The sequence below is a fragment of the Anabas testudineus genome, chromosome 15 (assembly GCF_900324465.2).
Source record: "Anabas testudineus chromosome 15, fAnaTes1.2, whole genome shotgun sequence".
NCBI classification, from domain to species: Eukaryota; Metazoa; Chordata; class Actinopteri; order Anabantiformes; family Anabantidae; genus Anabas; species Anabas testudineus.
This window is the reverse complement of record NC_046624.1, coordinates 9,564,172-9,588,490: the sequence shown is the minus strand read 5'-3', so window position 1 is coordinate 9,588,490 and position 24,319 is coordinate 9,564,172. Positions and strand designations below refer to the sequence as shown.

The following is a 24,319-nucleotide window of genomic DNA, read 5'->3' as shown; positions in this document are numbered from 1 at the left end:
AGCTTGATTTTAAAAAGGACAAAACACAGTGGAGTGATGTATTATCTGTCAAAAGTGTTGTTAGTGTGCACTCAGCAGTGTCATAAATGAACTGATGTATCGCTGCTTACACTCACACTTGTCAGTCATGTTAAAGAGAAGGAAAGCAAAACAAATTAACTTTAATCTCGATAGAAACCTTACATATAATGGAGTTTTACTTGACAATTTGTTGTTTTGTTATCCAGTATAAGCTACTGTTACTATTGCATGCATAACATGTAGTATGCTAGATACATGAAGTATTTCAAAATTTGTTGGCAAGTAAAGAAAAGTAGTTAAATAATTAATTTGTTCATTTTTAGCCTCAGCATTTGCTTGCCTCCGAACTTTTAGCACGAGTTCATTAGATAATGTCCTGTAAAATAAAGAATTATATCATTGCAGCACACAATGACTAATAGAATACCGGGCTACACCCTGTGTTATCTTCCAACTTTCAGTGCAAACATTACACACTAAGATTTACCAGCCTTACCAGCCAATCATAGCATTTTAAAAATGCAATATGTTATAATCCTTAAATGCGTGCTTGTGTGTGCATCATGACTTATAAAAGTAAATACTTTTACAAATTGTAGAAACCCAAAGATTAAAAAATATATTTGCAGAAAAACGCGGTATAGTCCTTTAATGTTGAATCGCATTGACTTTGCATTGTAGCCCCTCCCATTGGCTGACTGTGACCACGTCATTTGACCAATCAGCTTCGTCGATGTTAGAGGGTGTCGTTACGTAGAGTGAGGCGTGTGTGACATTTGCTGCAAGAAGCTAGTTAATGCACAGCTTTCTGGATGAAAATGAAGAAGTAAGGAAGGAAGTAGAACATAATCTGTCTTGTATTAACGGACCTGACATTTTGGTTAGACTTTGCTGTCGTATTCACGTTAAAAAAGATAGTTTATGTCAAGTGTAACGTTAGATGAAACTTCGTGCCTTGCTAAACACGTTTAGTAGTAAGCTGTCTTAACTTGTCTAGTACAGAGTTCTGCTTGAGGTCGTTGTTGGGTTTGTTTACTAGTAAGATAAATGCAGTTAATTTGCTTTCTGTGTTGCAGTATGGGTGAACGTTAGCTCTTAAGCCGACTTGACTAGCCTCTTTTTGCACACAAGGGTTAAATTTAGCTTTAGCCTATAGCTCCTTACTCCTCTCTTGCTGCAGCTTCCTCACTTTCTTATGCTGACTTGTCGGGACAGGTGTGCTGAAAGTGGGCCAGGTGGGATGTGGGATAGATAGGGCGCACTGTCTGTAATTGAAACTTAATCATAGTGCCCGCAGAGTCAGTCCAGCAGTCTACTTCAGGGATTTTTTTTAATACTTTAGTGGAGTCACAAGTGCAACCATGCTGCTCTCCTTGGTTGTTCACACATACTCACTGCGGTACTGGTTTCCGGCCACGATCATGCTGGGCACAGCTCCTGCGTATCTGCTCTCTTGGGGGGCTTGGCGCTTACTTTCAACTGTTTTACCAACCAAACTGTATCACAAGTTGGATGACCGACTGTACAACATCTACCAGAGTATGGTCCTCTTCTTCTTTGAAAACTACACAGGAGTTGAGGTGGGTCATCCTTCCATAAGTGCACTTATAATACTAAACAGATGTCAGTAGTGTGCTTGCCATTGTAGAATTTGTTCATTACAGATGGGGGAATCAGCCTCTGACTGGGTATATCTTCAGGCATGTTACATGCACACACCATGATGAATGCATTTTTGCAGACTGTCAAAATACCTGACAAATTAAGCATTTTCCTTTTGGCCTTAATTAACTTATCTTATTTAAGTTATTTTAATCTTAAATTAAAAAGTAGCCAGACAGCAGGTTTGGGCAACAAGATCCTGATAAACCTGATGTGTTGCAAGAAAGTCTGCATTCCTTTGCCCTTTTGTTGCCACACCTTGGACAGTTGGCATTTTAGCATGTTAAGGTGTGCAATGCAACAATAGAAGTAGTGTTGTCGTTGCTGTAACCTTAGTGCAGTGTCATAAACTGCCTACTGCTGTAACGCCAACTGGAAGCTGCATGAGTAGATTGAAAGGCATGGTTTTAATAAATCCTCTTGGGTTTATTGAACAGCTGCAGTGTTTGCAGCTTTAGTTTTTGACAAAGTCTTAACTGGATCAAAACTCTGAACAAATATTTATCTCAAAATACAATAATTTTCTAAACTGATCACCATCCACAAAATGTTGCTAATGACTTTTATTACTTTTTCTTTAGATCATTATTTATGGAGATATACCAAAGAACAAAGAGAACGTGGTCTATCTGTCTAATCATCAGTGCACAGGTAATAAATTTAATAATGCAGTTTTACCACTTCAGTCCATTGTGAAGCACACTTTATTTTAACACATACCATTGGTCTTCCTTCTAGTTGACTGGATCATTGCTGACATGCTCGCCACCAGGCAGAGTGCACTTGGTCATGTCAGATATGTCCTTAAAGATGGACTTAAGTGGCTTCCACTTTACGGGTGGTATTTCTCTCAGGTAATACAACTGTGTGAGTATTTGAATGTCATTTTGCAAATCGCAGAAGTAAAAATGTAGATTAAATACACATCACATCCCTCAGTGTAGGTTCAATCAAATTATCTTTCTCTTTCAGCATGGAGGAATCTACGTGAAACGAAGTGCAAAGTTTAATGAAAGAGCGATGAGGAAGAAACTTGTCGCACAAACTCAGTATGGAGCACCAGTAAGTGCACTTTACAAATGTTGTAAATAAGCCTCTTAAGTACTTGTGTATTTGTTCCATGAGAGACACATGGAACAAATACACATGTGAGAACCAGCTTCTGTTTTAGCATTCTTCACTGAATTTTCTGATTTTTCTATAACAATCTTATAAATTTCTCTCCCAGAAAATTCCTCTTATTCTACTTAAAATTGAGATGCGATATGACTCACCAGTTAATAGATGGATCATAAGGGTTTTCTTTCACTGTGTGTTGATGTCTGAGTGGGTTGGTTTTTAATCACCATTTTGGATTAAGCTGTCGCCTATTGAGTACAATAATATAAATATTTCATGTTTAGTAAAAAAAAAAATACATTTGTTACTGTGTTGTTTTATTGTGTTTTGTTTGCTCAGCAAATTCACCAGACAACCAAAAGTGAAGGTTTAATTTTGTGTGATTTTTCTCCTCACAGATGTATCTTGTCATCTTCCCAGAAGGAACTCGGTATAATCCAGAGCTCAAGAATGTTATTGATGCCAGTCAGGCTTTTGCTGCAAAAGAAGGTAGTGGCATAACAGCAGCCATTTGCTACTGTACTGCTGCATAATAATTCAGCACAGACCTAGTCTGTAAAACAGCTAACTTTGGTTGTGACCTGCAGTCACCCTTGTAAGCTACAATACTTTGTTGAAGTATTAATTAGTAGTGTTTAAAAAATATCCAACTGCTGCATTGATTACTGATGTGGGGGCCAGACTTGGTGCTGGTTGATTAGAAAGCTGTGACACTGCTAAAAGGAGTTTGAAAGATAACGCCTATTTTGGTTATTTTTTCGCACGAGGAAGTGAAATTAACTGAGTACTATGATGCATGTTCACTACAGGGTACATTTCAACATCAGCATTAAGACTTAATGGTTGAACACATTTGTTAATATCATAATTATTATTATTATTATTATTATTATTATGCTACTGTGCTTTGGGGTGCTGAGTTTAGCTCACAAACTGCATCTGTTGTGCAGGGACTAATCTCTGGACCACAGCTCTAAATATCACCTTTCTCTATTAATCCAGATAAATCACTCTGGAGAGCCGACATGTGCACATGACATTATCTGCTATTAGCGAGGTATTAGTGAGCAGAGGCTCACAGACTCTCTAGTGCACTCTCGTATTACCCACACTCTGTAGATGGATATGACCTGTGCTTCATAGTCACAACTGTGAACCAAAATAAAAGCCATATTTTTATTTTGTCCCTGCCACAGGACTGGCTGTTCTAAAGCACACACTTACACCCAGGATGAAAGCATCTCACGTAGCCATTGAGTCCATGAAGGGCCACCTGGACGCGGTGTATGACATCACAGTGGCCTACGAGGGAACAGTAGATGCCTCAGGCCAAAGAAGACCTGCACCGTCAATGCCAGGTAAGCAGGCGTCAGAGGTTGGCCACAGACAGGCCAGATAGTTTCATATAGAGGAAAAAAAAAGGAAGTTGTTTTTAAAATGGTCAACATGAACATTAATATATATACCAGGTGTGAGGGAGTTTCACTGATGACATACACATACACAACCTGTCTGTTGTCTGTATGGGTCTGCATTAGCTGCTGTTCCCACATCAGCTCCTGCTTATGGGGTTCATATTAGTGGTCCAACCCTTCTCAGACATTTTTTTTTACAAAATACACAGTTTACAATTATCATGTTTGAACAACCAACATGTTTGGCAGTTTTGGCTGTAGAAAAAAAAAAAGATTTAATTAGTAATCACAATAGTTGTTCAGCAGTTACATTGTGATAAATGACAGTTCACCTATATTGACATTAAACTCACAGGCTATCAGTACTTTCTTGAACAAAAATGAAACCAGATTAAATCTATCAAGAAAGATAGAAATAGCATTTTAGCATTTCTGTTTTCGGTTGATCAGTGTATCCAAAGTGTTTTATTTTAGTGTAGCCCCTAATTAACTAATCACATAGGAAACATCACCTGTCATCTGCTGCGTCTTCCTGTAAACAGCGTGACTTTGTTTTTTGGAATTATTTTGTGTTTCCAGTTGTTCAACCAGCCCTGTTTGAATGTTTATGAAAAACATCCCGTTTTAGTCAGGAATAAACACTGATGTGTTTCTAGCAAACAGAGGCGAAAAAAGAATTTGTAAAAAGCATCACGCACTTCCTGGGCTCATGTGGTGAAGGTGACTTTAGTAATTTCACAAAGAAGTGGAATTGACTCGAGGCTGCGTTCACACTGCAGCTGTTACTGATGTCCTTTCTGTTTCTGACAAATGTTTGTCACCAGCATGAGCAATTTGAGTCATCTCAGCTCATTGTGATGGTACAATATCAAACCCTGAGGTGTGCCAACCAGTCTAATTAGTATATGGAAAAAATGTGTTTGTTAGGTTTTTTTAGGTACTTGTGCAGCTCATGATCACTGTGAAATCCAAACTTATTAAGCTTTAGAACAATATATTTTTAAATGGATAGATTAATTATACATGTAGATACGTATAACAAACTATCTACGATCTGTAGATGGGAAGTTGTTCAGGCTTCTTACTTTAATGAATTGTTGCATTGCAGTGTGTTTCATTGTGCTTTAGAAATGTTATTTTTCTCACTGCACCTGACTGCAGCCAAGACAGATGTCAAATTCGATTCAGTATGAAAATGGAATTCACGCAGCCCCAGGCTACCAGTGTAATTAAATTCCTCTGATTTCCCTTTAGGGGTTTGAAACGAGTTCATATTTTGCATTAATTGCTTTTAGCTGTGTTTAATGAAATGTGACCTAAAATATGTTATAATTTAGCTTGGTGGAAAAGATTCGACTTATTTTAGTTTGTATTTAATTCGGGATAGCATCTTAATTTGTTGGTGGGAATTTAAGGAATGTCTTATATAAGTGATCAGCATTTATTGTTGTTACATCGGTAGTTTGTTCAACAAGTAAATGTAAATGGAGACATGTTTTTGCATTATTCCAAAAATATCCATGTGTAATTTTGAGGAAAGTCATTAGGGAGACAGGAAGAAATAGAAAACTTTTCACTTTAGTTAATCTATACCAAATATTGGCAGATCACAGAACAGAAATGGTTATGAATACTAAGGAATGCAGATTATCTACCTTGACATACTTCTTATCTCAAAATGTGACCCCCCCACCCCTTAGAGTTTGTCACTACCGAGAAAGAAGTTGACTTCCTTCAGATTATCCCAGGTTATGTTTTTAATGTGTGTTTTGCAACGACGTTGATGACCTGCAGTGGAAACTCTGCTTTGTTTTAGTAGGTTCAACAAGTCGTCTGTGTTTATAAAACATATTTATACCAGTGCAGCAGCTGATGGTGGAGACAGATACCACAGAAGTGATCTTTCGCTGCTGACTTCGATCAGGTTTCCTCTTTTGGCCGCAGAGCCGAGTTTCCTGATAATATTGCATGTTGTGGAAACAGGAACTTGAGAGTCGCTGGGGATACACGTGTAGCCTTGAGAGTTCACACTTGCTTACATGTTTATGTCTGAAACTTTGGTTTTCTTTATTTGCTTTAACAGTTTCATTTTGCATCAAACAGTAAAACTTCAACATTTCAACACTGATCATGAAACTGATGCCGTATTTATCCAGTTTTATTCTGGATATTAAATTGGAGCTGGCCGCGCTTCAGGCCACTTGACTTTCTTAAAGCAAAGGTCCTTGGCATCACAGCGTGTGACACATCGAGTTGAGTTTAGGTCCTTAGTCTACGTGCCGATTTGCTGAAAGGCGTTTCCTGTTTGTGTTTAGTCTCTTTATTTTTTTGTGTTTGACAGAATTCCTGTGCAAAGAATGTCCCCGTGTCCACATCCACTTTGACCGTGTGGACATAAAAGAAATTCCTCCTGAGCCTGTGTTTTTCCGTAGGTGGCTGCACGAGCGGTTTGAAATCAAGGACCGGTGAGTCAACAATTCATCTTGTTGAAATTAAATAAGGTTTTTAAATGTTTTGTGTCAATTTAAGTGCTAATATTTATCTTGACCTCTTCTGAACATAATACAGACTTCAACTTTATTCTGAAAATCTGGCAGGATGCAGTTCCCTGCAGTTCTGTAAATTCCTAACAGACTTATGTTTTTTGACAGGCTGCTGACGGATTTCTACGAGTCAGAGGATGCAGATAAACTCCACAGGTTCCCCGGGGAAGGCAGGGTCTCTCCACTAAAGCTCTCGAAAACCCTCCCCTCTGTGATTATCTTGGGGGGACTGATGCTGCCGTTACTGCTGACAGAGAGCGGCAGGAAACTGTACGTGAGAACCTGGGTGTACGGCACGCTGCTGGGCTGGCTGTGGATGAACGTTTCTCCTTAACGAACAAGGCAGAGGCTGCCGCGACGAGACGCACAAAAGACGTGAGGAGACTGTGCCATTTTCCTGTATCACAGCAACACAAGGTGTGTTCCAGATGCAGAGCAGTCTCTGATGAGAGGCTCAGAGATTTATCCCACGTGTCTGGCTCACTGTTGACCTTGACCTAAAAGAAATTTTAAGCTTTTTGTGTTACTTGTTTCCTCACGTTATTTGGATTTGCAGCCTGGAAAGATGAGAAAACATGAGTGGATTTGTTGAAATGTGGGGTTTCCCAAAAACAAAATGCACCATGGTCTCCATAATGAAAATAATAAAATACTTAAATATTTAATTGAAACTATTTCCTGCTTCATCAGATTTAGCCAAATTAACATTTGCTCACCTTTACATCCAACATTGGCCAGTTTTAAAACTCTTTTAAAACATTTATTTGGAGAACAAAGTGTGCTGAATACTCTCAAATCATGTTTAATGATCATGGCCAGCTACTGATGGTAGATCATTAATTATTAAGTGCACTGACTAATTGATATTGGTTGTAATGCCTGTTTTTATGCCAAGTCTCATGTCAGGAGTATTATGCAATTTGCTCAGTAAAGCGATGTTTTTACACTGCGACAAAATGAATTGGATGCAGCCCTTCTTATAGGAGGTCACGACATGACACCAGCTGCATTCTTCTACCCTAAACATTCAGACATCACTTTGTTTTACATTGATAATGAATGTAGCTGTGGATGTATTTTCATTTATGCATAAATGGAAGGGTAAATGTTTAAATTTCCCACACCTTTAATATCTTAAAAGACACTGTAGTATACGCTTTTGAGCAAAACCTTTGCCTCTCAAAACTGGCAGATACTACAGCGAGCTCATGTGGAGGAATGCGTGTCAGACAGTGTAAGATATCGCTTTAACCTTAAAATGCTGATTATTGCCAAAACCTTCAGCATTTGTCATGATGTTCTACAAGTGTTTTAAGTTGAGCAATACTTTTAATGCCAGCTCTGGTGACAGCAAAGGAAACCTAATGTGTTGTGTTTAGTTTTTTTGTTTTGTTTTGTTTGGTTGTTTCTGAATTAAATACATTATAATTTCTTTTTTGTTTTTTAACAGTTTCACTGTTCTTGAACTCTTTATGCATTTATTCCTTTGAATACAACGTTACTCAGATGAAAGTATCTACCTAGCAAAAAGCTGACAAAGCCATGTTAACAGTATATCACATGTTCCTGTGCACTCAAGCCATTTGTATTAATAACAACATTGTATTGTGAAATGCACTGTATGTTCATCGTTTACTTGCTGAAACCGTTGCATTTTCCACATGTCACTTTACATAGTTGCCCTTTCATCCTCGTCTAGTTAGTCTTACATGTTTTCCTCGTGTGGATCGTACAGTAAGTCTCGTTGTTAAATGAACCTTGTCAGCCATTTTATAGTCATTTTTATCCTGCCAAGATCAGACTGTAACTCATCAGGAAACTATGTAGACAGTATTTAAATGCCAACTGTTTTTGGAAATCCGTGCCTTCTCTTTGGAGGAGTTGGTCCTCAGTACTCACAGAGGGCCACAGTGGCTCTTTTTCCACCAGGTGACTGCATAGAGGCGCTTTGCTGCTCTCTGCAGCGTGCAGTCACATTGTCTACAGTTCATAGTGGCTTATTTTGCTCTAAGAATGCATTGATTTACACTTTTTGAAGACTATTATTAAATGATGAAACCTTTAATGTGTGCAGGTTCTGGAAATTGGGCGGGGGGGGGGTTAAAGTGAAATAAAGTGGTTTTCTTTGGGGGAGCTGTGTTTTCTGTCTGTTCTGCTTTTTTTAACATGATTGTTTAGAGTTATTCTACTTGGACACAGATATACAGTGAGGGAAAAAATTATTTGAACCCCAGCTGATTTTGTAAGTTTGCCCACTAACAAAGAAATGATCAGGCTATAATTTCAATGGTAGGTTTATGGCAGTGAGACACAACAATGACAAAAAAAATCCAGAAAAATGCGTTTCAAAAAGAGTTATAAATTAATTTGCATTTCCATGAAGGAAAGAAGTATTTGATCCCCTATCCGTCAGCAAGATCTCTAGCTCCCAGGTGGATCTTATACAGGTAACGAGCTGACATTGGCAGCCCTCTCAGCTCGTTACCTGTATAAAAGAGACCTGTCCACAGAAGCAATCAATCAATCCAGATTCCAAACTCTTCACCATGGCCAAGACCAAAGAGCTTTCCAAGGATGTCAGGGACAAGATTGTGGACCTACACAAGGCTGGAATGGGCTACAAGACCATCGCCAAGCAGCTGGGTGAGAAGGTGACAACAGTTGGTGCAATTATTCGCAAATGGAAGAAACATAAATTAACTGCCAATCTCCCTTGGTCTGGAGCTCCATGCAAGATCTCACCTCGTGGAGTTTCAATGATAATGAGAACGGTGAGGAATCAGCCAAGAACCACTCGGGAGGAACTTGTCAATGATCTCAAGGCAGCTGGGACCATAGTCACCAAAAAAACAGTTGGTAACACACTACGCCGTGAAGGACTGAAATCCTGCTGTGCCCGCAAGGTCCCCCTGCTCAAGAAAGCCCATCTACAGGCCCGTTTGAAGTTTGCCACTGAACATCTGACTGATTCAGAGGAAGACTGGGTGAAAGTGTTGTGGTCAGATAAGACCAAAATCGAGCTCTTTGGCATCAACTCAACTCGCTGTGTTTGGAGGAGGAGGAAGGCTGCCTATGACTCCAAAAACACCATCCCCACTGTCAAATATGGAGGTGGAAACATTATGCTTTGGGGGTGTTTTTCTGCCAAGGGGACAGGACAATTGCACCGCATCAAAGGGAGGATGGATGGGGCCATGTACCGTCAAATGTTGGGTGAGAACCTCCTTCCCTCAGTCAGGGCATTGAAACAGGTCGTGGTTGGGTACTCCAGCATGACAATGATCCAAAACACACGGCTAAGGCAACAAATCACTGGCTCAAGAAGAAGCATATTAAGGTCATGGAGTGGCCTAGTCAGTCTCCAGACCTTAATCCCATAGAAAATCTGTGGAGGGAGCTGAAGGTTCGAGTTGCCAAACACTGGAGAGGATCTGCAAAGAGGAGTGGGCCAAAATCCCCCCTGAGATGTGTGCAAACCTTGTGGCCAACTACAAGAAACGGCTGACCTCTGTGATTGCCAACAAAGGTTTTGCCACCAAGTACTAAAGCACGTTTTTCGAAGGGATCAAATACTTCTTTCCTTCGTGGAAATGCAAATTAATTTATAACTCTTTTTGAAACGCATTTTTCTGGATTTTTTTTTTGTCATTGTTGTGTCTCACTGTTCAAATACACCTACCATTGAAATTATAGACTGATCATTTCTTTGTTAGTGGGCAAACTTACAAAATCAGCTGGGGTTCAAATAATTTTTTCCCTCACTGTAAGTGGTGCACCTCTTAATCTGTAATCTACTGGTTCAGTCTTCAACACTTCAACATGGACACCTAAAATGACATTAATTATAACTGCACTTTCACATCAAATTAAAGACTTGAGACGTGTATGTCACGTCTTTCTTTAAAGCTGACAAACAGTCCATTTAAAGTGCACTGCCTATAAAAGTATTAATGGCCCTCGACAGTTCAATAATCTTCATCTGTCAGTAAAACAGATCTCTACAAAGTAGTCTGAATTAATTACACATTTTAAACAGAAAATAATTGATATGTAACTATTTGCCCCCTTTAGTATTTAGTAGATTTTTGGCAGCAAATAAACCAGTGTGAAGGTCAGCAATCAGCTTTCGCTGTTCTTTTCCACAAGATTACTCAAACTCTGTCGGGTTGCATAGGGATTGTGTGAGAACAACACTTTCAAGATCAGCCACACATTCCCAATTGGGTTGAAGTCTGGGCTCTGATTTGGCCACTCCATAACATTGTTTTTAATTTCATTTGTGTTTGAGCTTTGGCTGTATGTATGGGGTTATTGTGTTGCTGCAAAGAAGTTGCAACTCTCTTGGCATCTGCATAAAACTATATAAAATGTTATTTAAGACTTAAAAACCTACATACTAATCCTGATAGGGGGAGTAAAACATAACTCCATAATTTTTAGATTAAACAACAGATAATCTTTTAAAGTTTAATTTGACTTGTGAATTAACTTGATTATATTTTTAATTGTAATTTATGTTTGTTTGTTTTTTTCATTATAATTAGAAACATTGGTTGCTAAAGTACAATTCTCCCACTTTATAAACGTCGGTGAACATAGCACGAACCAAATCGCGCCTGCGTATTACGGCTTGTGGGCAGTAACAAGGAAGTATAGGAAGAGATTGAAGGTAACATTTGAAAGTGCTGCTGCGCACTTGTTTTGACTCAAGGTATGTAATGAAATTCTTCAAGATGTATCCAAAAATCGCATAATGATAATATTAAGAGAATGCATACTTCACAGAGGCATGATGTCTTAGCGCGAATAAGATTGTACATGTGTTTGTCGGAATGCTTCCTCTGTTTTATGTTTAATCAGTAAATATCTCACAGCGACACCTGTTGGCATCTGCTGGTAAATGCACAAAGTACTAGGAAGTGATTTCCTATAAAAAGCTTAAGATATATACTTAAAATCTTATTTATCCTACATAACCAGACATTAAACTATGGTTTCATGTTAATTAAAAGTGGACAATATATGGATCAGAAGACAAAGCTAAAGTATGTAATAAAACATAAAATTGAAATTTCCTCCAACTTATATCATATTGCTCCTTCTATGAGATCGGACTCGCAGAACATCCTGGTAACTGTTTTTAAAGGCTCACCCTTTTAACCAATCTGAGAAAGTCAAAAAAAGCTTTTAAATGAACAGTGGTTTCATGAGATATGCTTACATAAAAGTCTGGTCAGTGTTTGTTAACTTTAATCGATCTATTTATTCTGGACCCAAATATCATAAAGGCTGCCCATTCAATCCTCCCCTAGCAACCTTTTGTATCAAACTGCAATGAGGACAAGGTCATAGTCTGTCTGCTGTTTGGATTTCAGTAGGAATAGTTTGCAATAAGCATATTTCAGACAGTGAGGCACTACAGTCCTCATTACTGTTACATTAACGTGTAGTCTGCCATCCAAGGGTACAGTGACAACTTGCTATCTAATTACAATGAAGTTATTTAAGCAATTTCACATTTGCCTTTAAATAAGTTCTACCAGGGATGATTTGACCCAAGAGGAATCTCTTCACAACAGTAAAATATTACACGTTCTCCAGAAATCTACAATAAATAATGTGGCTATGGCTCAACTTACTAATTTATTTTAAGTGCACTTCAGAGTACAGATTGGAAATGAGTTACCATTACCAGGATTTGGATGCTTTGCTTTTTAATTTGCTTAATTCAGCTGAATATTAAACCTGCCTCACATGCTGTGCTGTACTTCTGTTTTCAGATTTGTCATGGCAGTAGACTGGATTGGGTTTAGCTATGCTGCAGCCATTGTCTTTGGAGGATTTATGGGATACAAGCGAAAAGGTGGAAAAGCCAAACTTGATGATATGATGTATTTCTTATTGTTTTGAAAGACAGCTCATCCACGTGATTCATTTATTAAATAATCACACATCACATCTCTGTGTTTCATCTTAGGCAGTGTGATGTCCCTGGTGGCTGGTTTAATTTTTGGTGGATTATCTGCCTATGGTGCCTACAACATATCTAATGACCCAAAGGACATCAAGTTCTCACTGTGTGAGTATAGCTTAGCTCAGTATGCTAATTTCCAGCAGGTAACTGGTTAAAATTTTAAGCCAGTGCGTCATGGTGATTTCTACTTTTCAGTGTCCTCAGGAGTCCTCTCGGTCGTGATGGGAATGAGATACAAAAAATCTGGAAAGCTAATGCCTGCTGGCATTGTGTCAGGGCTGAGGTCAGTGCCAACCTTGATCAGTGTGTGGTAAAGTTTATTGAGGAAACAAAGGATTGTAAAATGATTTTACTGGTTCATTTACTCATGTTTCATCTCATGTCTCCTTCGTACAGTTTGTTGATGGTTTTTCGACTACTTCTTCTGATCGTGGTGTGACTGTGCGGACAACACTGACCAAACAGAGAGCCTCCTGTCTGACTCTTAATGAACAAGCCTTCTTTTTAAGGAAACATCATTCCCAGTTAGCATATGAAATCAGATCTTCTGTTTTGCATGTCTAACTTTCATGTGACCAGAAACATTGCAAGAGTTACTAATTGGTGTAATCCTATTGCAGTAAATCTCTTTTGTTGATCTTTTGTATTTCAAACCTTTTTGTACATGTGGCCTCTGCATGAATGTAAATCTCATGATTTGAGATGAATTTCCATTTAAGTAGCACATGTATTTTCACTCAGAGTACTGGTAGCAAAGCATTTGTATGTGGTGCACTGAGGCTGCTATTATATGTCTTGGCAGTGGGCTTACTGTACACACTAATTATTTTTCTTTCTTTAATAAGGATCCCCATTAGCACCTCCTTAAGGTTTGGCTATTCTTCCTGGGGTCCACCATACATACTACAATAAGATTTACACTACATTAGAAACACAACTCATCACACATAATTAACAAGTCAGTTCATACAGAAGAGAAACTAAATCATCACCCTTTATAGTACACAGGGCCAAAAAATGCAAAACAATCACTGTTTCCTATGAAAGTCATAACAAAAATAATCAAGATGAATGATTGAACTTAATGAAATCCAACAAAAGTTGTTTTCTGTAGTTTTGCAGGCCGATAAAATATCAAGGCAAAGAAAGTGGAAATATTGTACTGAACTGAAAAACTAAATTTGTATCCTTGAGTGTTTACATGCAAGTTTGTCTTTGATGGAAATGAAATAAGTTTAATATGTTTCTGATTTTTGTAATAACAGAAATAAAAACTAAATAAACTGATGCAATCGTTAAAGCATTTCTGTCAGCTATATAGCACAGTAATTGTCCATATTAATCCACTGATTTTGCACAGAGAATAAACACAGTAGCTTTTCACTTTTCAAAAATAAGCAATTTATTTAGACTGGTCGGTTCAGTATTCATCTGAATGTAAACGAGCAAATGAAACAGATCTACATGTCGTACATGCTTTGTTTGCCTAATGAATCATTCACGTGGCCTTCATGAGGAATGCACCAGATCTTTCACAGAATTCAAGGAAAATTTGCTCGGGTAAATTGGAGCACCTCCATGACTGTCTTCACATAGTTGTCATCGGGCTGTGGCTTCCTCTTGCTGCCTGGCTGCAGGAACCTTTTGATGGCAGGAATCTGAACCATCCTACCCTGGAAAGCCTACAGGGAAGCACAGGACATCGTCTTAAAACATTCAGTAGTTGCCAAGTGTTGTTCCTCTGTACTGTACATCCTGCTTCGTACAGTATGTCACTTTTACACGTTTACCTTAACATTTGGAAAGCCAGAGAGGATTGCAGGAAATTTCTCCTCCAACATCAGGGTGCTTTCAACAAGCAGCACATCTGCAAGGCTTAGTTTACCCCCCACCAAGTAAACGGGCCCAGCCAGCGCCTGAGGAGTTTGTCAAAAATGCCCAGTGTATGGTTTAGTTAATAGAAACAATCATATAACCAGGTAATAGTCCATGCCATTTCACATTACACTAGACATGTGGGTACCTTTTCAAACACAGGGAGGTAGCGCTCTCTGGCTTTGCTTTCAAGGTTATCCAGCTTTGATTTCACATCTTGGGTGAAGGGCAAAACCATGATCAACTCCATGAGATCCATCAGTCCCTCTGAGTACATGTCAATCCTGGGGAAAGCACACGTTCCAGTGACATATGAATCTACTAAAAATGACATAATGTAGCAGACATGCCCATCATTACACTGTTAAAGAAATGAGCCATACATAACACGGTCTTTGAGATCTTTTCCATAAAGATTGTGCTTGTCTGCGATATACTTCAAAATCGCCTTTGTCTGAATGAGTTTCATGCCATCGATTTCCACCAAGGGAACCTGCTGAAACATGAGCGCTCCATCTGCAGGAGAAACACAGAAGAAAACAATGCATGGTGACACTCCCACAGGTAAAACATTAATGTATCTGATTACTACATGAACTAGAGTTCACATGATATTGATGGCTTTGCCCACTCCCAGATTTGCTCTCTTATCTAAAATGACTCCCTTTCTAGGTTCAAGGGGAAAAGTTAGACTTTGAAGTGACTTTTACAACTGCTTACCACTGAGGAGCTTTTCATACTGTGCACGGGTTGTCAGAAATACCTCATCAAACTGAAATTGCAAATGACATTTGATTTAAGGGGCACATTCAACATGACTGATATTTAAAAGCAGTACAAGTTCAGATTATGCCTTCTCTTACCTCAACCTCTGCAACTGTCAAAAGCCAGCGGATTGACTCCATTTTCCCTCTCCCATTGAAGTAGTGCAGCACAACTCTTCCAGCCATGGTTGTTGAATTTTGGGAATATAAACCTGCAAAGTTAAAAAAAAAAAAAAAAAGAGGGAAAAGCTACACGTCATATGTTGATAAATAAATATGCATGCACTATAACTAATGTGGCTAAATTAGTAAGTTACCGTACCCTTGCAAAGTCTTCACAGTGTGAGAAAATGTGGAAGAAGTGGGGACTAATTATACAATTTAGGTTGTTACATAACCAGGTAGTGAGGAAAAAAGTAAAGGTGGAGGAAACATCTGAAGCCTGTGATTGGTTAGTTCTGCCCAATAGAGGCACGGCTCATCAACATATTGCCGCTAAGCATCATGGGAAACCTGGTATCGAGCCTGTTTAACTATTATTCCTCGATATGCGCGAGAAACGTGTCGGTGTAGTTTACGTTGTTGTAAAGACACCGGCGAGTCGCGGACACTGGAGCGACATGTTTCTATTCAGACACCGTGATAGGAAGTAGGTGGTGCACGGCGGAGTATTTATAGTGTGCGGCTCACGGCTCTCTCTCGGATGTGAGGGCGATCTGGCTGCGACATCTGTCACCCCATTGATCGCTAGGGTTGATTCGGCTGATCTGGCTGGCTAGGCGGGTGTCCCCTTCCTCCCTCACGGCTCCGTGTGTGTCCCTCCCGAAGCTCTGCGCTCGGTGGCAGCGGACGAGGTCCCCCCCAGGACGAGCGACCATCGGTTTACCAGTAGCTGCGCTCCCCTGCTAGAACCTCCAAACAAGCTCAAGGCCCATTTGTAGGAGAAACGTAGGGAAGTCAAGCTCCAAGCTTCAGACACATCCAAATGCGGCGCTGCACGTGGCAGTCTGCCTTCCTTTTCTTTTCACTACTGTTTTAAATCTCAAAACTGTTTCAAAAACATTTTACGGACAAATCAAAGATGAAAACAATAATTAGTTGTAATGATAGTTCTATTCCATTAAATAACTTGCTTTAACCCTAAACCACAAACTATTGTAGCATTTATTCTGCATCTGCCATCCTTAGCAATATTTAAGACCATATGTTTAATCATTAGGATGGCACTTTTTATTTTTTTGCTGTATTTATGTTGGTAAACTACTGATGTGTTTGTTGTACTGGAGACCTGTAGATCCATACAGCATCTGCTTACAGAAAGTGCCTTTTTCCCCACTTTGTTGTTTGTGAAACATTGAACTTTGGAATAAAACTTTGCTGTTTGAACTCTTTATTTCTCGTGATCTCTTGTTGTGGTCACTTCAGCAGGTGGGCTGAACCCAAGTTTACAAGAGACACAATTGTCATTCTCTAGTTTTTACCCTGTAACGGTAGTTATTACCTACACATGAACTGTTGAATTGTCAATTAAAAGGGCCTCAAAAGCCAGTTAGAAAATACATCATATTTCAATCACAATATATACCTATATGGGTCATTCATCTAAGATCAAACAAGCTGCCCTGCTTGTAGATAGGCTACTGCCAGGCACAGACAATTGAGCTAAAGATAATAGTTAAGACTTTTTAAAAGGTTTAGTAAAAAATTACACATCAAACTAATTGGTACCCAGTCAAAACTTTAATACTTGACAACAATTTGCCCAAGGGGACAGAATGTAATAATTGGATATTTTACCATTGAAACCAAGACAAGTATTTAATATGGCAACCACTTGAATTGTATTAACTTCACTGAAATTAAAGCACTGCCTTGAATTTCAATGAAAACATATGGTGCACAAATAATAGTTTCCCGATTAACAAGGCTACAATCATAAAACAAAAAACAGCAGGAAAGTAATTAGTTGGCCAAGAACAACTCACAGTGAAGTTTTCATAAAGTTTGAATATGCATACACATTGGTGAACAACATTCAATGATAAATCAGATACAAAACTGAGGATACACGTGTCACCTCTGCAGGACAGCAGTTATATTTCAGAAATACAAAAAAACACTGAGGAGCAAATCTGGGCTCAGACTTTGGCCACTTGCATTTAGCCGTACATATATACTTAAATATTTTACAACTTACAACATTCATATTACACATAATGAAACAAACTTTATTGCTGTGTAAGATGTATGTACAGATTTTCATTATAAAAACAACTAGGCCTACTCTTTGGAGGTGAAAGAGTTCTTAGGAGCACAAATCTCCCTTCCAGGACACAGATCAGAGCTCCAGGGAGGCCACTAATGGTGTCCATATTTGGCAGACCAGTCCGTTCGCCCATGGATGGTCTGTACTGGCGGACGTGGCAGCAAACCAGATGTGCCCTTGTTGGCCAATGGCAGGTTGGTGGAGGTGTTCATTTGGCTCCTACCAGATCGCCATGTTGCATAATCTAAAACATATTATACAGTAAAATCTTGAATTATTAAAAGCACTGAATGATGACTGACACCATGAAAAGTTCATATTAGTTCAAATACAGAGACAGTAAAACTTACTTGATGCTGTTGATTCCACTGAAGAACCCTGATGTCCTCTATGACCACCAGAACCAATGTCTTTTTTGTAAAATGATGGCATGTATCCACCAGGGATTGTATTTGTACCTGATATTTAAAAGAAACCAAACACGGCATATCCATTAATTTGAGCCTAGTGAAGAGTGAGAAATATGAGAGTAACGTTAGAGCAGTTTGAAAAATTACCATGAGCACCTCTGCTCGGTAGAGTTCCACCAAATGGAATACTACTGTTACCCCAAAAATGGCTTCCACTGAAATCTTTACTGGCATTTATGGCCACGTTCTTCTTTGTACTAATGCCTGAAGGAGACAAAGATTATGAGATACATTCTCTCCTCAAAAATATTCAAGAAAGAATGCTGAGGTGATGACTGCCATCACAAGAAGAAATGTTAGAGTGGTTTTAACAAATCATACACATAACATGAAAACTGGAGAAATACCTGACAAACTTAGGGAAATCATTCTGTTATATATACACAATATATTACCAGGTAAATATCTTGACTGCCTCAAGTAATGTTGTTTTGCGGAGGCAGTTCTTGATGGCTCTTGGTAGGCTGCGGCCTTGTTCAGGTTTAAAGGTGCATCATCCTTTCCATTGGATCGACTGAAATCCAGAGCATTTCCATATCTGAAAGATCAAGAATGTTCTGTGTTAATGTGTGTTGTTATATTATTACACAGTGTTTATTCTCATAATTATTGTGCCGATGCCACTCAATCTGCCCTGATGACAAATTATAACCTCACCTGCTCAGTGCGTCATCCCCTGGTCTCGATTTCTCTGCAGAGAAGTTACTTTTTCCAAGAATACTTGTGGATGTTAGATCAGTTTCTTCATAGTCTTCCCAGTCGTCACCCTTAAGGTGTCCTGTGCCGTGGCCCCAACGCCGCCGCCCTCCTTTGGGTTTCAACTGATAGCTCAGTAAGTTTGCATTTTCTGACTCCTGTCTCGTTTGCTGAAAGAATAAACACCAACAACTGCACGTTAAGAATATTAGATATAATGAGAATATAGAACTTGTTTTGATTGTTTTGATATTCTGATATATTGTAAGATATTATTAATATAAAGTGATGAACAGTAAAGTAGCAAGGCTAACCTTGCTCTGGAGGCTCTTGTCAACAATGTAAGGAAGATGGCTCTGTGGCGTTCCCTCGGTTCTTTCCTGCTTCAGGATGTGCTTCGGCTGCTGCTCTCGCATCAGCTCTGTGTGTCGTTGGTACACTGCTGCCTGGGCAGCTGCAGATATGGGGGAGGGTTGGATCTGCTGGAGAGGTCTGGAGGGGGAACAGTGTTGGTTTGGAGGTGGTGGTTGGGAGGGGGGTACAGGCTTGAGCAGCAGGGGCTGCTGCTGCAGCGTCTGTTGTAGAGGTGCCTGCAGTGGCACAAGACCTGGCTGAGGTCTGCCCTGCTCCAGGATCTGCTGAGGAGTGCCCAGAGCCTGGCCCACATGGAAGTAAGAGTACCTCAGAGCCTGAAACGTTACAAAGATTTGGACAAACATCAGCTTATGAAGTCAATGATCAGTTGTTGAAATACTTAAAGTGCACGTCCGACAGCACCTGTGCAGAGGCTGGTCGCTTCTTGGGATCCCACTGGAGCAGGTCTGTCATCAGGTGGATGGCTTCAGGACTTGCATTTGGGATCAGTGTCTTCAGGTTACTGGGAACACACTGAGGCCAACGGAAATTCATAGCACTTGCCAGCTGATATCCCTCTGGCCAGTCGTTCTATAGGGAGAAGTCAATTCAACAAATCACACTTAGCATAATAATATAAATAATGACACTGCCTCCTCTACATTAGATTTAACAAGCAAATCCTCTAATACTATTAGCTAAAGTGGAATAGTGACAGAAAAGTGAGCTGCGGCTGCAATCCTCCATCATTGTCCACACTGGATCTATTCCGCTACTGTGTACCGTGTGCACTCAGACACAATTTGAAAAGGATGCTTTTGGTTTCAGTTACATGCATCAAGTGCAGCAGATCCATGAGGAATTACATAACTGCTGTTGTACTGATTTCTGTCTCACTCAGCTCTCCTGTACTTTTCATGTGAGCAACCAAGTGCAACACTACAAATGTTTTCCTACAGAAACTGTCTAAAAACATTCATCATTCTCCTGATATTTTAACAACATGCTATACCTTCTCTCTATGATTACTTCCTTTCACTCTGTCACTCAAAACAAGACTTTATTTGAGCATAATCAGGCCCTTTCCATGCACAACTGTGCTTTTATTACCACTTCACATTAAAAAAAACATTTTTTTTAATGAAAGACAAATTTAGGAGCGTTTTTGATGTTGTATTTTTCAATTTTACACACGTGAAAATAACTTTACCTTCTTTGGTGTTCCCAAAACTTGGCAAATCTTGAATATAGTGTCTACTTCACTAGAGCCTGGAAAAAGAGGCCTGAGAGTATAAAGTTCTGCCATGATGCAGCCAACTGCCCACTGGTCTATGGGTGAACTATAGGATGTGGATCTGAGGAGCACTTCTGGGGCTCTGTACCTGGTCAAAAACAGAGCCAGTACTGGGACGTGAACACACTGAATCACTGAACATACTTTCTGTTATACAAGTAAAAGTGCCTTGTGTTTACTCACCATCTAGTTGAGACGTAGTCTGTGTATGGTGGTCGAGATCTGATCTCACGGGCGAGACCAAAGTCAGCTATTTTCACCAGCTCTGGGCCCATGCACAAAAGATTCTCAGGTTTCATGTCCCTGTGAAAAAATCCTAAGCAAGACATGCTGTATGATCATCTTGATTCAAATGGTACAAAAAAAAAAAGTCACTTTGGCCAGGTTTAATTTTGCAGCCTGGACTTATAAAGTACCTACCATGTTTATGAATGAATGCAAGTCCCTGTAGTATCTGAAACATAATATTTCTTACAGCAGATTCAGGAAACAACCGAGCTCTGCAGCAAGAAAGAAAACGGACAGTAGAGTCAACAGGCTGTGAGCATTCACCAAAAACTGTAAGTTCCAAATGTGGAAGTAATACTGCAACAAATAACTATACTCACCTGTCTTTCATTAGCTGATATAAATTTTCCTTCATGTACTCAAATATAAAGTACAGGTGATCGTTCTCTCGAATTACCTCCTTAAGCTTGATCACATTAGCATGGTTGAGTTTCTTTAAAGACTGAATAAATAATAATAAAAGAGTTAATGTAGAATGTGTGGGAAACATCAAATAAACTAGAGAAAACAGTATGTCTAACCATGCTGGACAAAACACACAGGTCACTGCAGCACACTCAGAAGCACACCCTATCACTATAAAACAAAAAACACCTGGTTAAAGAACACAAGATAGTTAAAGGGTAAATGCTGCAAAGGTGGGATTTATGATTACAATTTAAAAAGGGAAAAATAAATATACAGTAATAAAAAGCAGGATGGAGAAATATACTTTTCCCATGCACTGGGATGATACAGGTTTAACCATGCTAATTTTTAGTAGGGGGGAAAAGCTGTAATGGGATTTAAATATTTTTACATGCTGTAATTATAACCTAATTAGCAGGACTCTTGGGACCAGCGTGTACATATGTTTGGCTGCATTAAGACCAAGCTCTAGTAAAGGGAGTGTGTAGGCCAGGGATGGGAACCAGAGCTCAAAACCAACAGCACATGAGAATCACCTTCTACTCTTACAGCTGGTGTGTGACTTTGCGCTGTGAGGAAATTTAGACAGTAACAGACTGAAAGTGTGTGAAAAGAAAACAACAGAAAGTTTTGAATAACTGACAGCTGGCCTAAAATGTACAGTATGGTAATGATATTATTACTGGATTACCAACAAATCAAGAGAAACACAAAAAATCTACAACAACAGTAAAAACTCAATTGTCAAGTCAGTGGAAAACTGCTGCAGTGAGTATAACGCACATCATTTAACAAATCAGTTTGAATAATACAGTAAATATGAAGCATTCTCCCAAATCAAAGATGCAAATACACTTCTAAATTACTTTTATTCTATATTAAACTACAAAAAGGGTAGCTGCTTTATGCTTTCCATTATTGTCCTGAGTTATTAAAAATGTAGAAAAGATAAACTCACCTTGACTTCACGAAGGTTCATGCATTCTTCCCAGGAGTAGAATTTTCTTTTCATTCTGAAAAATGTTGTTCCTGTTAGATCAATTGCTGTAAATGCAAATTTAAATGGCATAGCAGTATTTTATATTTAGCTGCTCTAAACTTCAAACTAGATCTATTGCAGATTGCAGTGAAACACACACAATTTTCAAATACTTACTTCTTTATGGCAACAAGTTCTCCTGATTCCAAACTGCGGCCGAGGATGACTGAACCGTAGGTGCCATCCCCGAGCTGTCTGATGGTGGTGTATCTATTCATTATGCTTGTCCATCTATAACACCACCCAGGAGCAGATAATAACGGGGTGAAAAATAGAAATGTGTGCGTCTCTTGCTGCTGAATGCAACCAGATTTTCCTGTGACAACAGCAGAAGACCACGGGCAGAGCTGGAGGACTCATAGTGTTATGGACTTGCCTCCTTCTAGCTGGAAAGTGATGAATACATGTCAAAAACAGAAACAGTTACTTTTGTAGATGCATCAATTGCAATATAGATGGTAAATAATAATGCAAACTAAGAACCATAGGAAGCAGGTTGAAAATCAGTGAAATGTTCCTTTAATCCTAGTAATCACAGATTAACTGCTACAAATAGAGACGTCCACCTTAAGTTGTGTTAGTGTTTATTTGCATTATCTAGTTACCTACAGTAAAGTGTTGGAAAAGAAACACTGAAAACATTGCTGTTTGATTAATAAAGAGCTAGCTTAGCATTAACGTTAGTTGTTGTTGTTCCTAGTTAATTAAATGGAGTCAAAGCTAACGTAACGTTAATTTAACGTTAACAGCTGCTACACGTCTATTATTACACACTGAAGTTATTATTATTATTATTATTATTATTATTATTATAAGTTAGTTCCAGCTGTTTAGGCTTCATACATTATCAGAGTTAGCTAACACGCCTCTGGTTACATTATTATAACGAAAGCTAGCAAACGTGGTGCAATTAACGCTAATTGTGTTGTGGTGCTGGTGGTGGCCCAGCTGCTGACCACCGGACTGGTTCAGTCAGAAATATGTCTCACAACTTACAATAAAACGAAAAGCACCAGACAAAACACTCACCCTCCGCACGTCAAGTCGACAAGGACACATAGCCGAGCATCCGTAATGAATAATTTAATCTACTAGTTTTGGTTTACGGAGAGATAACCGCATCCACTGGCTCCAACCGAGCACAGTGTTGACGCTAAATCAAATGACTGCTAGGCCCTTTAGCCGGAGAGCTGCTCGTAATCTCGCGTTGCTGTGAAAACGGATCACAACAAATCACAGCTCCCTTAGCAAGAGCAAAGAAAGATGCTAAATAAGATGAAATAAATCACTGCAACATGGCTGAACGTGGGCATACCGGTAATTTTCGGTAGCACAAAATGCTGTTTTGTTACTTTATGCACACACTACATTCATGCTGACAACAACAACCACGTCTTTGTCCGGATGAGACTAATATAAACTACAAAATACGAGAAAGAGTTAGAGGCGTAAAGCAAAGCCGGAAGTGGGAGCCAGTGATCTCTCTTGCATCACATTTTCTCCTTTGGCCAGATCATTTTACTTTTACATTTGTGCACCAAATACAGCAGAAATGTAATAAATGTTCAGATGCAACGCTGTGGAGAAATTCATTTAAATGTCTATTGTAAAAGGCGATGAAGAAATTAATTCTGTATTGCAAAATTTATCAACGTAAAGTCAACCAAATGACAGGAAAATATCCTTATCCTTCATCATTTCGTCATTGTTTATGAAACTAAAAGCACCGAAAGGCAAGGATGGTATTAAAGTGTTAAATATTTGACGTGGTTATTCGTTAGTATGCAAACGTGTATGTGCTATTTTGTATGTGTGATTTTCAATTTTGGTTGTTGTCACACTTTGAAATAACTATAATTGTGCACTATTTGAGTTATTCCTACTGTTTCAATAATGGTATTATACCATCAAATGTGGGGGAATTAGGAATTTCTTTCTTTTCGTGCCTGTCTGGGTTTTTTTATGTGTTTGTAGACAGCTTATGGTCACTACAGGCTTCAGATGTTAAAAAGTGGACTACAGCAAAAGTTTAAATACTTACAAAATAAGGTAACTTACATATTAAATCAAAAAACACCATAGAAGCATAATCATAAAAAAACTGGCTACTTATGTTTATAACTAAAAGTAG

At 39.0% G+C, this 24,319-nt stretch overlaps 4 protein-coding genes across 4 annotated transcripts; 2 read left to right on the top strand and 2 right to left on the bottom strand.

The window, feature by feature from the left end:
• The first annotated feature begins 775 nt into the window (after positions 1 to 775).
• Positions 776 to 8,192, top strand: agpat5 (1-acylglycerol-3-phosphate O-acyltransferase 5 (lysophosphatidic acid acyltransferase, epsilon)). Its single transcript, XM_026354858.1, has 8 exons — positions 776 to 1,601; positions 2,265 to 2,334; positions 2,422 to 2,537; positions 2,656 to 2,745; positions 3,201 to 3,291; positions 3,999 to 4,160; positions 6,559 to 6,682; positions 6,869 to 8,192. Exons 1-8 carry the CDS (start codon positions 1,383 to 1,385, stop codon positions 7,092 to 7,094), a joined length of 1,098 nt encoding a protein of 365 aa, XP_026210643.1. The 5' UTR covers positions 776 to 1,382; the 3' UTR covers positions 7,095 to 8,192.
• A 3,202-nt stretch (positions 8,193 to 11,394) lies between these two features.
• Positions 11,395 to 14,021, top strand: zgc:163080 (TMEM14 family protein). The gene is made up of 5 exons (XM_026354860.1): positions 11,395 to 11,471; positions 12,541 to 12,623; positions 12,738 to 12,839; positions 12,930 to 13,017; positions 13,131 to 14,021. The coding sequence occupies exons 2-5, from the start codon at positions 12,548 to 12,550 to the stop codon at positions 13,171 to 13,173; spliced, it is 309 nt and encodes a 102-aa protein (XP_026210645.1). The 5' UTR covers positions 11,395 to 11,471; positions 12,541 to 12,547; the 3' UTR covers positions 13,174 to 14,021.
• Positions 14,022 to 14,118: 97 nt separating this feature from the next.
• On the bottom strand, positions 14,119 to 15,719 carry gsta.1 (glutathione S-transferase, alpha tandem duplicate 1). Its single transcript, XM_026354859.1, has 7 exons — positions 15,696 to 15,719; positions 15,473 to 15,585; positions 15,330 to 15,381; positions 14,993 to 15,125; positions 14,758 to 14,893; positions 14,525 to 14,650; positions 14,119 to 14,416 (listed from the first exon to the last, which is right to left on the bottom strand). Exons 2-7 carry the CDS (start codon positions 15,557 to 15,559, stop codon positions 14,276 to 14,278), a joined length of 675 nt encoding a protein of 224 aa, XP_026210644.1. The 5' UTR covers positions 15,560 to 15,585; positions 15,696 to 15,719; the 3' UTR covers positions 14,119 to 14,275.
• Positions 15,720 to 17,105: 1,386 nt separating this feature from the next.
• cilk1 (ciliogenesis associated kinase 1) lies at positions 17,106 to 23,383 on the bottom strand. The gene is made up of 14 exons (XM_026356652.1): positions 23,218 to 23,383; positions 22,306 to 22,574; positions 22,108 to 22,162; positions 21,062 to 21,183; positions 20,874 to 20,953; positions 20,637 to 20,769; positions 20,370 to 20,541; positions 19,583 to 19,750; positions 19,120 to 19,494; positions 18,767 to 18,975; positions 18,505 to 18,647; positions 18,197 to 18,313; positions 17,990 to 18,097; positions 17,106 to 17,883 (listed from the first exon to the last, which is right to left on the bottom strand). The coding sequence occupies exons 2-14, from the start codon at positions 22,404 to 22,406 to the stop codon at positions 17,732 to 17,734; spliced, it is 1,935 nt and encodes a 644-aa protein (XP_026212437.1). The 5' UTR covers positions 22,407 to 22,574; positions 23,218 to 23,383; the 3' UTR covers positions 17,106 to 17,731.
• Positions 23,384 to 24,319: the final 936 nt, after the last annotated feature.